This window comes from Chanodichthys erythropterus, chromosome 11 (assembly GCF_024489055.1).
Source record: "Chanodichthys erythropterus isolate Z2021 chromosome 11, ASM2448905v1, whole genome shotgun sequence".
In the NCBI taxonomy this organism is placed as follows: Eukaryota; Metazoa; Chordata; class Actinopteri; order Cypriniformes; family Xenocyprididae; genus Chanodichthys; species Chanodichthys erythropterus.
The window spans coordinates 51,672,090-51,686,237 of NC_090231.1; the positions used below are offsets into that span (position 1 = coordinate 51,672,090).

Below are 14,148 nucleotides of genomic sequence, written 5' to 3' on the forward strand. Positions count from 1 at the left end.
AGCTGAAAAATAGTGGGCTTCCAGCTCTCAAAAGTGGGCGGTCATCAGTGGTCGAACTGCGTTTTGTTTTGACTGTCTACAAACCTCGTGTTTTGGTTTTCTCTATCTGTGTTGCGTATACATGAACTGTTGACACTGTACACCTCGTCACCTGCTTCTTCCTGGCGTTTGAGTGAGGAAGAAAATCCGTTGTGAGCGCATTACATTATCTTTCTCAGCCGTTATGACTCTCCAGAGCAGCCAAGCCGATGCTTAGTTTACGACGCCGGATGGAAAGTGTATCGCGTGAAGGGAGAGAGGTGGGGGTGCTAAATGTGACACGACATCCAATGAACTCAAAATGAAGTCAGTCCTCAGTCAGTCTGCGCGCAGCCCAGCGTAGCCTATATATATATACCATGAAACAATATTTGAACACACAGCAACCCCCTCACACACTCCTGACTGTGCGCATTCGAGTAAAGAAAATGCCCCGGGGCTATATAGATTCAAAGTATTCTGTGAACCACCATATAGTCTTCCTCACAACTTATCGACCGTGTACTCAAATAACAAACCCATTTATCCTGTCTTTATTTACATTATTTTCCGTTCGCATTGCTCGGAGATGAACGATACCGCCGCAGATTTGCTTAATAAAGAGGCCTAGAGCAAGTATTTACTTCGGTGAACGAATGTAATTAGGATTAAAAGCTTTTCTTAAGCGGACCAATATAATTATGATGATATGGCGAATGAGGAAGCTGTTCACAAGAGAAAAAAATAATAGCGTATCTGATGAATGCACTGATGGGTAAAAAGTCCCGCCAGACTCGTAAATTATCCCTCAGACTGCACTGACCGATGTTAGCTTCTAAACAGGCAGAATTTATGTATTTGTTTTATGTTCGTGCATAATCAGTAGCCGCTCCAAAAGGATTTGATTCACTAAAAACAACCGGTGTCATTCATTCGGTGCTGGTCACGCTGTTGGCTATTTGATTCACTAAAATGAACCGGCTCATAAGAGTCATTCGTTCGGGAATTGAACTACATTGGTTCCGCGCGCTGTACATTCAGTATAGTGGCACCGCTGAGTATTTTAATACATATCGCGTCAGTCTCGGAGGAAGAACGCACGTTTTAAAAACATTAATGCAATCGAAAGTCATACAGTTTCATTCATATGTATTAAACAGGACCGGTTCTTCGTTCCTAACCCTATCTGTTACTAGAGGCATTTTGAGAGGGGCGAGTGGCTTTATAGTTGGGGAAGATTTACTATGCGCGTGCCAGACTCCGCCCTCCTTACAGTACGTCAGTGGCGAGTAACAGCGAAGGGGAGTCACTCCCCTGCCTACTTTTAATAGCTTTGTCATGTGATGGAAAGCAGTTGTAAGACAGGTGCCCTCGGTTCATTGTCAGTGAGGGGCGCGAGGGAACGAGTGGATTTTCTCTTTTGTCCGTGATTTATTTTTTATTTTTTCGTACCGTCATTCAGGGGCTGGATGGCGTGGGACAGGTGTAATCAGGACTCGGTGTGGAGAGAACTAGAGGTGAGAACTTATTTTTCCAGGGCTGGAACACTTTTTTCTTTTTCTTTTGAGGAGACGGAAACGGAGCGCAGTAAACGTCCAAGACTGGCTTCGGTCGTAGTTCCCCGTTATGTGAAGTCGACCGCTCTTGTAAGATGCACGGAAGAGACGGACGCTCTGAATGCACGGGAATACACCGGGTTGTGAGAAAGTCTAATATGTTGGCAGAAATTGTGTGTGCTGTGATTTATCTGGTGGTAGCGTGTGGCTTTTCTCAAGCCGTGTCGGAGTTGAACAGTGACAGTCTATTTAGGATGTCTTGTCGTGGGAAATTGTTGACATGCCCGTGGATGGAGTGCGCTCGCTCGCTGTAACGCAGGTGATGATGAGACAGGTATCTGCTTCAGTGAGAGCCTAGTGCCACTGCCGATGTGCTGGAATTACTAAAATGTACTCGCGTCAGGTATTGTACATTGAAACTTTCCTATCAGAAAACAGATACAGTCTCGAAGAAGGCTATTTGCATGCATGCGGACGGAGCGCGTGCTGGATTTATTATTGGAGAATGTGCAGGAAATCGGCAAAAAAAAAAAAAAAAAAAAAAAAAAAAAAGCTGCTGATGAACCTCGTTTACTTTGTATTTAGCAAAACCTCATCGCAAGGTTAAGTGTTGCTCCAATGCAATACATTAATAACGATTGCATAGCTGTGTAACGAATCACTAAAACATGCTGTTCGGGACATTTTAGGTTTGTTTAAACATGTTTTATCTGTTTCGCTCAGCGAAATGTAAGGTAACGACGCACTTTCATGTAGATTATCAGTGCAGTCTATCTATCTATCTATCTATCTATCTATCTATCTATCTATCTATCTATCTATCTATCTATCTATCTATCTATCTATCTATCGCGTATTGGTTTATTCATAAAGCAGTGCTTTCAGCATGCTTAGCTGAAACTTTTTACTCACTATATAGAAATATATCGCTGCGCATATGCACCTGTCTACGTTGCAGGGTTTATGCACGTGCGCTGTTGTTATATTCGTTTTAAAAGGTTATAAGTGTCTCAGTCGGAGCATAAATCCATCTAAATACAATCAGCAAATTGCTTCTCGCTTCCAATTGTAATTATATCAGTTTCAACACAAGTAGATATTATTCTCTCTCTCTCTCTCTCTGCATGTGCTCGTGATTAAGCGTGTCCATATTTTTGAGAGGAAAGAGGGGATGTCGAGGCAGAAGCATTTGATGATCAGATTGATGTAACCGCTTTGCATTGCGTCTATAAATCTGTGACAGCGGAAGGACATGATTTGTGTCATTAATAGATCTAAACTAAATCAGATACCAAGTGTGAGGTGCGAGAATCATCTTTGATTTCTTTTGCATAAACTGTATCGTGATGCAAAGTTTCGCTTTTCGTTTAGCTACTGTGATGTTACATTGTGTCGGTACCGAGAAAAGAGCACAGTAGCTAATATGATTTGGGACGGAGTATCAGTATTTAACGCGCGGTGATGGAATCATTTCGACAATTGTTCAAAATAAACATTTCACTGTTCACGAAAAGCATCACTCTACAGCACCCTCCGCCGTCTGTCAAAACTCTACACACCTGTGCGCGCAGGCTCTCCGCTGCTGCTGGTTTAGCTTCTACCTCGTCTCTATTTTACTCACAACGTACTCATTGATATGAAGTACAGTATTCTGACCAATCAGAGGGCGTGGCTGTGGCGCTCTTCCCTACGACGGTCCGCCCCTCCCCTCTCGCAACCAATCACAGAATTATTTGTTTTCTGGTTGGTTATGTTGTTGTTGTGGTTTCTTAAATGCAGCAAACGCGTCTGAATATGCTATTTGGTTAGATTTATGTTTGTATAATTCGTTTCTTTGTATATCTAACTGTTGTAGTTCGTGATAATGAAACCTAAATGAGTACTGGTTATTCAATTCAGCAGTGAATGGAGTAGGTCTGATTTTTTTTTTTTTCATGCTAGGCACACAGGTCGCAATTACGTAGGCAAGTTACACTCCCTTTGAATCAAATAAAGGATGAGCTATTGGTGGTTACATCAGTCACACGCTGTGCAAATAGACAGGTGCAGAGTTTTGAGATATTGTGGTGCATGCTGTGGCGCAAGTTTTGCCTATAAACTGCTAAATTGATTGAATTAAGTCAGTGTGCACAGTGATTCATTTTTTATGGATGCTCAAATAGTTGTTTTATGGAAATGTAATGTTTTACTTTCAGTGTTTCAAATAGTTCATTTTTTTTTGCATTTCAATAATTCTGTTCAAGGAAAAAGATGGGTACATTTTAAAACATTTTCTCATCTTGAATACTGCAAATGCCATCTTGCGAGAACATTTCTTTTTTACATTGTCAGAATTAGAGATACTGTAAAAATGCAAAAAAAAAAAAATTATTGGATTAAACAAATCAAAAGCAATACAAATATAGGTTTTAGTTTAAAAAGAAATAAATAAATGATAAGCGATGAAAAAGAAATAGGTTTACAAGCTTATTCCGGGAACATATGCTGTCCATATACATTGTTTTGCAAAGCCTGACCAGTACTGAATGATTTAATATCTGTTGATCCCACCATCAGCAATTTGATGCTGTTTATAGTTTGTGATTTGAGCTCACACAGCTGCTGCAAAGTTAGAGAGTAAACACTAAATGTTAACCAATGGTAAAATTCCATTTGAACAATTGTACTATCATTATAACTAGTCCTGCAATTAGATTACATCATGACCGAATTGAATAGTGGTGTATGTCAAGCCATGAAACATGGCTTTCATTTCTACATAAGCGCTGAATGAAGATGTTTAACATCTTGGCAAATATGTGCTCAACAATCTCTTCTCTCTTGCAGTGTGCTGCCTTGGTTGGTGAAGACCAGCCCCTTTGCCCTGACCTGCCTGAGCTTGACCTCTCTGAGCTGGATGTCAGTGACCTCGATGCAGATAGCTTTCTGGGAGGACTCAAGTGGTACAGCGACCAATCAGAAATCATTTCCAGTCAGTATGGCAATGAAGCATCAAACCTGTTTGAGGTAAAGAGGGTCATTGTGCTGTGATCTTTACTTATCTGATCATGCATGCTTGTCTTTTATAAAATAAGATATGATGCAGTTTATTGTGCGAGATTGTAACTGCGAGTGTGGAATTCTTCAAAGATGGACTTGCCAATCAGTGCTGTTTATTAGTTAATAACAGAGCTTTACTTATTGGGAATGTGCATTCACCCATGCTGTCTGATAATTGGGGTGAGGTATCATGATAAGCACCCAACCTTTGCCCAGTACCTTAAGGTCAGCGTTTGTACCTTTTACTACAATCTTGGGCCCAAAGCACTGAAATGTATGGCTGTTTGTATGCTTGTTCCTCTTGATGTTCCAGAGTAATGGTCAGTAATAATAGAGTGCGACAGCGTTTGCCCAGTTTTTCAGCGGCCTTGGTTCCGGAAGTATTTTTCCCAAAGGGATTTTAACAAAGTCTTTGTTTAGGAGTTATAAACCATGAACCAAACCAACCTGCTACGATCATCACAAACTTTGATCAAAAGCAAAAATATATATATATATATATTCAAATCAGACAAAAAGACATAGGTACAAGAACTTCACGTGATGCATTGGGAATGTAAATTAAAAATGATAGTGAAATTTGAGAAATTACAAATTGATGGAGGAATTGCAAATTATGCATATTATGCATAGTAATATTTAAGCAGTTTGAGAGTATGACTCATTTGCAGCGCTTCTTGGGATTGGGTGGGCGCTAAAGTATTCTTTTGGTGTGATTGGTGGAGATTGGTGGAGATTTCTCTACAGAATCATCGGTAATGTAAAATTGACAGCTTTAACAAAAGCATATACATTTTATATTGTAGCTCACAGGTCTGTCTTTAAAGGTTTATAAGTTCAAAATCAATTCCCCTATTCCTATGGAGAAAATGAATGGCATTTTTTTGTGCAAATTGATGGAGAAAATGCAAATTATGCATATTATTCATAATAATATTTAAGCAGTCTGAGAGCTTAGGGAGCATTGAGAGCAGCGCTTCATTGGAGTGTGTGGGCGCTAAAGTATCCTTTTGGTGTGATTTGCTTGTTGCAATTTTCTGATGGAGATTTCTTTGCAGAATCATGGGTAATGTAGTTTTTCACCAGGAATTCCACTGTTGAACACAATCATTTTAAAAATAAGTTGGCAGCTTCAACAAGCATATACCTTATAAAAATGTTGTTTCAACGTAAAAAAAACTAAGTGATTATGCTGCCACAAAATTTTAAGTTTATTCAACTTGAAATGTGAAGTTGTACTAAGTGACAACTTGGTTATTTGAGATGACTAAACTTAAATTTTAAGGCAGCATGAACACTTACTTTTTTAAGTTTATTTTTTATTTTTTACTGTGTAGCTCTTTCTTTAAAGGTTTATAAGTTGCAGAACTTATAAATAAATGCAGAAAATGAGTGGCATTTTTACTAATGGAACCTGACTGTTGCACTCTGGCGGTGATGGTACCATCTCCCAGTGAACAAATCAGACAAAATCTGGCCCATTCAACTTAGTCACCATCACTGTTGTAGGTTATTTTAATTATACAACTGATCTCATATCTGAATCATTACCTTAATCTAGATGGTCCACTTTTAACCGGCTTGTTCCTGCGCAGGGTTGTCATGTTGAAAAATGGCAGAGGTAAAACTTTAAACCTGTTGCACTTGCGCTTCTTCGTCACTGACAAAGAAAGCAAAGTCCATAGGAAAAGAAATGAGGCGGCTAAAACAAAGCAGCACTGGCTCTGGCTAGTTCATTGTCTTATCTTGAAAGATAGAGAAGAGAAATGATAATGCCACATTGCTCTGAGTGCTGGCAAATATAGTGCAGGGTCTGCTGTGCAATTTGAGGTTTTGTGTCATGGTGTGATAGGGAATTCTTCCACATTCCTATCCTGGACCATGTGGTGAGATAATGATTTTAAGGGCCCACATGCAAGTGCCAATAAACCAGATAAAAAAAATACTGTGTGTAGGTGGATGTTAATTAAACATGTTAATAATTTACATGCATTACTGCTCCTGTGATAGAAGCATATTTGAAATGCATATAGATATAGAATATTTTTGACAGTTTGCTCTTTTTTTGTAGGTCCTCATCTGATTTAAAATTTTTGTGGTGACGGAATAAGCACAAGGTGCTAAAGCAGCTGGTCCTTGTTCAGTGAGATGGGACATGGGGTGTCAATAGTGATGAATGTGTGAATTGTATATGCATTTCCAATACTGGCCTATGTGGGTCAGTACAGTGCCCAAGAGCAGAGTGAAGACAGGTTAATGAATGGCCAGCTCTTGTGTAAAGCTAGTTGGCAGAACTTTTTCTTCCTCCCCCTGCACTCATTCAAACCCCTGGCAATGTTTTCTTAACCTGTCTGACTGCAGCGTAGTTAATAGGTGGCCTGGTGAGTCCTCTGATGTCACACAACAAGCAGGCCACACATGGATATAGAGACTCAACGCGCATGTGCTATTTAGGGTCTGAGAGAAAAATAAAAAAAATGTGTGTATATATATATTTGCACATTAAATTTACATTGAAGGTCCAATGAAGTGCCTTGTAATGGATAGCATTATTCAATGTGTTGACATAATTTCCACTGAAACAAGAAAACAAGGTGGGACATATCGAACAGATCCTCCCCTTTTTTAAAATGGTCAATTGCTGTTTGTTTATATCACAGCTCGGCCAGAGCCGTTGAGCACAGTAAAGCCACAGTTTCCTTCTAATCTCTAACCGTTTCTCCTTCTAATCTCCTCAATATCGCTTTAAAATACTGCATTCTGTGCAGAATACAAATGGGTCCGATACATTTTCTGGGATGCGCAGACTCGCGCATATGATCTGCTCTGTGCTATTGTGTCTCTGGACCGGAGCAGACTGTGTGAACTGCGGTGGTTCGCATGACACTAACGTGGAACCACACTTCATTCACCCCAATAGAAAGCATGTCTGAATAGTTCCCTGCCCGCTATAGGTTGCACTATGTTCTATTCGCCATTTAGAAAATAGTAAATGTGTGAACAAGAGACCGATTTTAGCTGCAGCTTCAGGGATTTTAGATTCTAGAGAGCATTTGATTGGACAGAAGATCTGATGAGAAGCTGAAGTGCCCGGTGACGGCATCAAAAACATTGATTCTTATTAGCGGAAGTGAGTGACTGTAAGTTTTCAATGCCAATATCTTCTAAATGTGAATTTAGTCATTGTTTTGGAGCACACTAGCTTATACATAACAGTAATTTTCATACTAGAAGCCAAAAAACTTTCATTTTGATTTCATGGGAACTTTAAAGCACAGGTCTCCAACCCTGCTCCTGAAGAGCTACCTGCTCCAACACACCTGCCTGTAATTTTCAAGTAACCCTGAACACCTTGATCAGCTGGTTCAGGTGTATTTGTTTGGGGCTGCAGCTGAACACTGCAGAATGGTAACTCCCCAGGAGCAGACCACTGCATTAAAGCATATGGCTGCATCCGAAAGCTTAAAAATGCTGCCTTCCGAGGATGCATTCCAAGGTAGGAAGGCATCAAGGCATGTCTGTTAGCTTCACTTCCTGTCTCCTGAGATACCTTCATCTGATCGATTTTTCAAGACAGCATAGATGTATCTTTCACTGCTTTTGATATCCCACAATCCTGTGCTTTCCATTCTTAAAATAAAGATAGCGTCAGAACGTTGCGGTTGGTGGTCAGTTTGTGTGTAAATGAAAACGTATTTGACCAACATTTTTTCACTTCTGATGTCATTTCTAGCAAGAAATTACTATTGTAGTAATGAAATATTTGCTTAGTTGTCACCAAAGCTCACTCTATTTTGCTGAAGATTATTAAATTGTTACGCTGCCTCAGATGTCTGTCTGAAATCAGTTTTGTGAGGTACTTTGGTTCACAAACACTGCCTACAAATTCATTGCCTGATAAGACAGTGAGGCAAGGCGAGGTGTCTTTTGTTGAGTATCATATTTGTTACATCAGGCATTTATGACTCAGTGGCCCAAACTGAGCAAAAATATTCAGTTTTAATGCTGATATTTGATATGAAATTCAGACTGCTTACATAAAAATGCATCTAAATATCATTTGTCACTCTATATCTCCAATAGTATGTCTCTGTAAGATGATATTAAAATATGCTTAGTTTTATGATCGATACAATGATTATTGAGAAATGAACAAATAAACGTTTCTCAGTGTTGTTTGCTTCAATCCAGTAAATATTCATCGTGAAATATTACTAACAATAAAAAAAAAACTTATTTTTTCATTTACATAAAAATCAGTAAAGATTTCACAGCAAAAAGACACATGCATGGCCTGAAAGGAGATGTTTTTACAATTATACTAAAAGGCGTTTTACTTGCTAAAAAAAATGCATAAACTATTGTAAGGGAAATATGATTAATAGAAGGCATGCAGTAGATTGTGTAAACAGGTTTTTCAGCAAAGTTTTGATTGTGGTGATCATTTAGAGGACTTAGACAATTACAGCTGCGTATACATGAAATCACGACAAATATGTGTATATATGCACAACAGACACATGGCATGTGCATTTAAGCACGCTCGCATTCAACACAAAGCTTTTCTCACTATTATTATTCATTATTTCATGTCTTACGCTTTCCTGACATTTTGTACATGATGTTCCATTATTGCAGGGCCATGTGGGGCAAGCCGGCAGGCAGATGAGAGTGAGCGATAGCAGCGGGCATGGAAACGCAGCCTAGAGATTTTGTGTGACGTGACGGCTTATGCCTTTCAGTGGCAGTTCAGCCCTAGTTATCAAGCGCATCTCAGGGGCTAAAATGGATCTCTGGAGGTGGGGGCCGACAGGCAGTTCGCTTTGCCCCAGGGAGAGGGACTGACAGCACAGTCAACCTGTCACCGGCAGCCCCTCTCTCGGGAACAGGGCTGTAGGGAGGTTAGAAGTACTCAGACATGTAAAACCATGTTTTGTGTCCAATAGAATTGCTCTTTTAGGCATTGGTTGAAAGTCTACGGTTGCTACATTTGTATTAAGCCACTAAATGGAACATTTAGTTCTCATGCATAGTGATAAATGTGAAGCTGTGCACAAGTTTATCATACAGGATGTTATCTTACTCTTTTTTTCCAGAAATTTCAAAAGCAACATCACATTAGATAGTGCTTTTAAGGATATTTACAGACTATTAAACACATTCCATGGCAGATGATTTAGTATTAGGCTGCTGTGACGAATATTATAACTTTTGTGCTTACAAAAAAGTGCTATGGTGGTACAGTGAAGGTAATATCATTATACATAAATGCCATGGTACTGATAGATTACCATATTTACATACTGTATAATGTAATTTATTATTATTCAACTTGTGCTCATTTGAAAAACATGTCTGTTGTGAAATTTTTGCAAAATAAGATATGATGTTGCTGCTGCATGTTTCGCGACAATTTCAAAGTGAAATATACAAGTGAGTGGCACTAAAATAGATCAACATGAATCTGGCAACATTTTTATTATGCTGGTTGTTGTACGTTTTGCACCAGTTCAGAAATGAAATGTCCGGTGAGTGGCACTAAAAGGTTATGATCAGTGTTGGGGTAACACATTACAAGTAACTTGAGTTACGTAATCAGATTACTTTTTTAAAGTAACTAGTAAAGTAATGCATTACAACAAAATATCTGTGATATTTTTAAGTTACTTTGTTTAACCATGTATTGACTGACAGCTCTCCTGTCCCCATTTTGAGAGAAATCGAGAGCAAGTGCAGATGTGTTGTGTGTAAACATGTCTGTTATTGTAGGTCAGACTAAATGTGAGCATTTACTCATCTTACTTGCAGAAAAAGAGAGTCAGTATTCTGTAGTCATTTTTTTGGAGAGTAGCGCAATATTGTAATGCTTTACTTTTAAAAGTAACTTTCCCCAACACTGGTTATAATGAAAACATAAATAAATAAATAAATACATATGGAGCTGTTTATGTGATGACTTATTGAGTGTTTTGCGGTCATAACATAGTAATATGCAATGAACCACTCAAAAATAAGTCTTTATTAATTGATAATCTGCCCGGTAATCATAATTTGTGTGAAAAGTAATAAAGGCTATTTCTGTATTACTGCCACTAGTGTTTATTTCAGCTGGAAACTGCAGTGAATTGTATGTATAGGTACGTTTTTGGAGTTTTGCAAAAATGTAGATATGAGCCTATGTTGTTTTTATTACTTGTAATATAAAAATAAACACATATTATTTGTAAGACACATCAAACTATATGTCGAAACATGATATTCTTATGGTACCATATCCAAAACACTGGTAAAACCTTTTTACTTTCTGTTAGTGAATAATCAAACAAAATATAAGAATTTGCAATAATGCATTAAGTTGGCTTGATAAATAAGTAAAAAAAAAAATATGTTTGTATATAAAGTGTGTATTTTTTTAAAGCCTTTGTCAATAAAACGTGTAGTCAAGTTTCAGAATAACTGATCAATTTTCAGCCATTAGTTTGATGTAATTCTGCCCTCAACTCCAGCAGTCCTGTGACTAAAACGGCATGTAGGTCTGATTGTGTCGCCTTGATCCCTCTCTGATTTGATAAACAGGTGACTGGAGTGTTATATGATGTCTTTTTGGATGGCCTTTAGCTCTGAATCCTGGTAAGAGTTCTCACTGTTCTGTCCACTGCATGGACAATGTGTGGAATGGAACACTCCCTGACTCCAAGTGATTGCCGCAGCCTTTTATTTTAAGAACACTTGACACCTAGTCAAATTAACTCCCTATTTAAGACTGTACTGTATTAGGTCATCCAAAAAGGGCTGTGCGGTCGGGTTGTGTGATGTTTATATCCAAACACGAAACTATGCTGCCAACGACTGTTTAGAATTACAACTTGGTTGTGGGGTGAAAGCACTGGCTGTGCTTTGTAAGGTGAGTGCAGTTACTGATGACCGGACAAAATTTTGACCAGACTTTGACCTAGCTATAAGAGGTGAGCCAAAGTATGTGTGTATTTGGGGGGGGTGGGATTGTTCGGATGTCCAAGTGTGAAAGGGACTCCGCAGATTAATTGCTGAAATAAATCACACTCGCACTCAAGTACACACATTCACTTACACATAAACACATCCATGTAAACAAGTCCTATTTGCTTCTTGCTTGTCTAGTAATTTGTAAATCTATCAAACAGAAAACTAGAGCAACAGCAAGGAACCGTGATTGATAAAATTGGCCAAATGTACTGTAGGCCTACATCTCTCAGAAGACAGAAAAATGCTCACAAGCACATCCACGCCAAGACACACACGCACATGGTGTTAATGGTGACTGCTGATGGCTTCGCATTTTTAATTTGCAAATTTATGCTGACATTTGAAAACACACCATCAGTTTAGCTGCACAAGTTCAGCTGGGCCAAGCATATTATCATTTTGTGCTGTATAATGTGATTTCCTCAAGTGAACACTTACATGCACGCGCATTCACACACGCACACACGCACACACCACACTTTGACTTATCTCTCCATCAAAACCAAGACAGTTTGCATGTTGTTTGGTGTTGGCCTCCTCAAAAGCACCACCAAAGCATCTTTCGTCATGTTTTGTTAAGTGTTATTTAATTAGTTAAATAACTATAAGAATATAAGCGCATTAAACAATATTATTTGTGCTTCAAAACGATATTGATGATTTTACATTTTAAATAATGACAACAATATTGGTTAGCATCAAGTTTTTCATCTAATATTTATATATTTTATTTTTTCTACTTTAATTTGTTTACCAAAAATTATTTTTTAAAGTAAAAAAAAAAAAAAATGTGGTAAAGTTTTTTCTTTGTATAGATGACCACGCTATCAAAATGATCCCTGTTCACATGGATCCATGGAAATGACTAAAAACACTGTATTATGCATGCCAGGCCAGTAGTTGGCGATGTCACTTTGTAAAGAAAAACATACGCACACATACGCATTCTTTTACAAAGCACTTGCGCCAAACGCGCATGCCTATAGACTACACACGTGATATGAATGCACAGATCCATGTTTTTGTTGTTTACATGGAGGCAGTATCATTTTCAAAAACTTGCACTTTGAGAAACCTGTTTTCAAAAGTTTGCCTTTTCAGGCCCCCAAAATACCGTTGTCATGTAAATGAATGGCCAAAACACGTAAAAAATTTTAGTTGAATACGGTGTTATGTAAACAGCCCAATCAAACACACCTGATTCAACTCATCAACTCATTAATAGTGACTCCCAAGGCCTCAAATATGTGTGTAGGATATAAGCGAAACAGCAAATATGTGCACTGTTGGGGGGTACTCCAGGACCAGGATTTGGAATCACTGGTATAGTGAATTTCACTGGTTATATCTCTCATTTTGCATGAGCTGCAGTTATATTTATAGGTATATGTCATGACTCCATCTTGCTCCCAGAGGGCCACCTTCCTCCAACACACCTGCCTGGAGGTTTATAGTAATCCTGAAGACCTTGAGTAACTGCTTAAGGTGTGTTTAATTAGGGTTGGAGTTGAGCTCTGCAGGATGCCAGATTGGACATCCCTAGCATATGTAATATTTTTCTGGAATGATAATGTCTATGAGAGCAGTGACACTGGGGCCATGTACCATTGGGCAGATCCTTGGTTAGGGCTGTTTTGTCACACTTTTGCAGTGTTTGACTTCTGGTGTTTCTCATATGCAGTGAATCAAAAAAAGAATTGAACCAGGCTGACCACTTAGTTGCAATGGTTGTGAAATGCAACAGAGCCTTGTCATCAATAAGAAACCTCTGAAGTTTTGGAAGAGAAGCTTGTCAAACAACCGTCGAGAGTCTGAATTCCAGTGGGTATAAGCAAATTTATTCACTTTGCCATGAAGGGAGGGGAAAAAGCAAGGGAGCGCTAGGCAAGGAGGAGGGAAAGAAGAGGGAGGGTAACATCACTTGCAGTTGGAAAATAGTCCCTGCAGGGCATGTTTGGAGAAGCACAAGTTAACATAAAGCTTGTTGCTCGGCTTGCTTGCGTACTCTTGCATTCTGCTTCTTTCTCGGGCTCTGGTTTCCTGTCCTGTATTCATTTCCGTGCTTCTGTCATCTTTCTCTGTCCATACACCCATCTTTTATTCTTTCATTCTTGCTTTTCCATTCACTGCTCTCTAAAGTGGTGTGAGACCTTTCTTCAGAGGCCTGTAGCATCAGCTGATCTTCATTCTTAGCCACCTGATGCTCATCACAGAGCCAATTTAACACCCCACACACACCTGTGAAGGAGAGAGAATGTGGGGAATTTGTTACCAAGAGAAATTGAAGTCTGTATGTGCAAGAGAAAGAGTGGGAAAGTAGGAAAGAGTTATCATTATTATTATTATTATTACATTTTGTGCCTATTATTGGTGTGTGTGTGTGTGTGTATATATATATATATATATATATATATATATATATATATATATATATATATATATATATATATATATAACATTATACATTCATTTCGGTGTTGGTCTTTCTGTAAAAAAATCATTTTGATGCATCACTGAATATTAGTATAAT

General features: G+C 38.6%; 1 protein-coding gene across 6 annotated transcripts in view; it reads left to right on the plus strand.

Annotated features, from left to right (window-relative positions):
• The first annotated feature begins 1,340 nt into the window (after positions 1-1,340).
• ppargc1a (peroxisome proliferator-activated receptor gamma, coactivator 1 alpha) overlaps positions 1,341-14,148 on the plus strand; it is a 49,551-nt gene continuing 36,743 nt past the window's right edge. For 3 of the 6 annotated variants that reach the window (XM_067399998.1, XM_067400002.1, XM_067400001.1), the window contains exons 1-2: positions 1,342-1,535; positions 4,401-4,580. In XM_067399998.1, coding sequence (XP_067256099.1) covers positions 1,488-1,535; positions 4,401-4,580 — 228 coding nt within the window. In that variant the 5' untranslated portion in view covers positions 1,342-1,487. Of the gene's footprint in view, positions 1,536-4,400; positions 4,581-14,148 lie in introns of all 6 variants that reach the window. The other 3 variants (XM_067399999.1, XM_067400003.1, XM_067400004.1) reach the window with 3 other exon arrangements.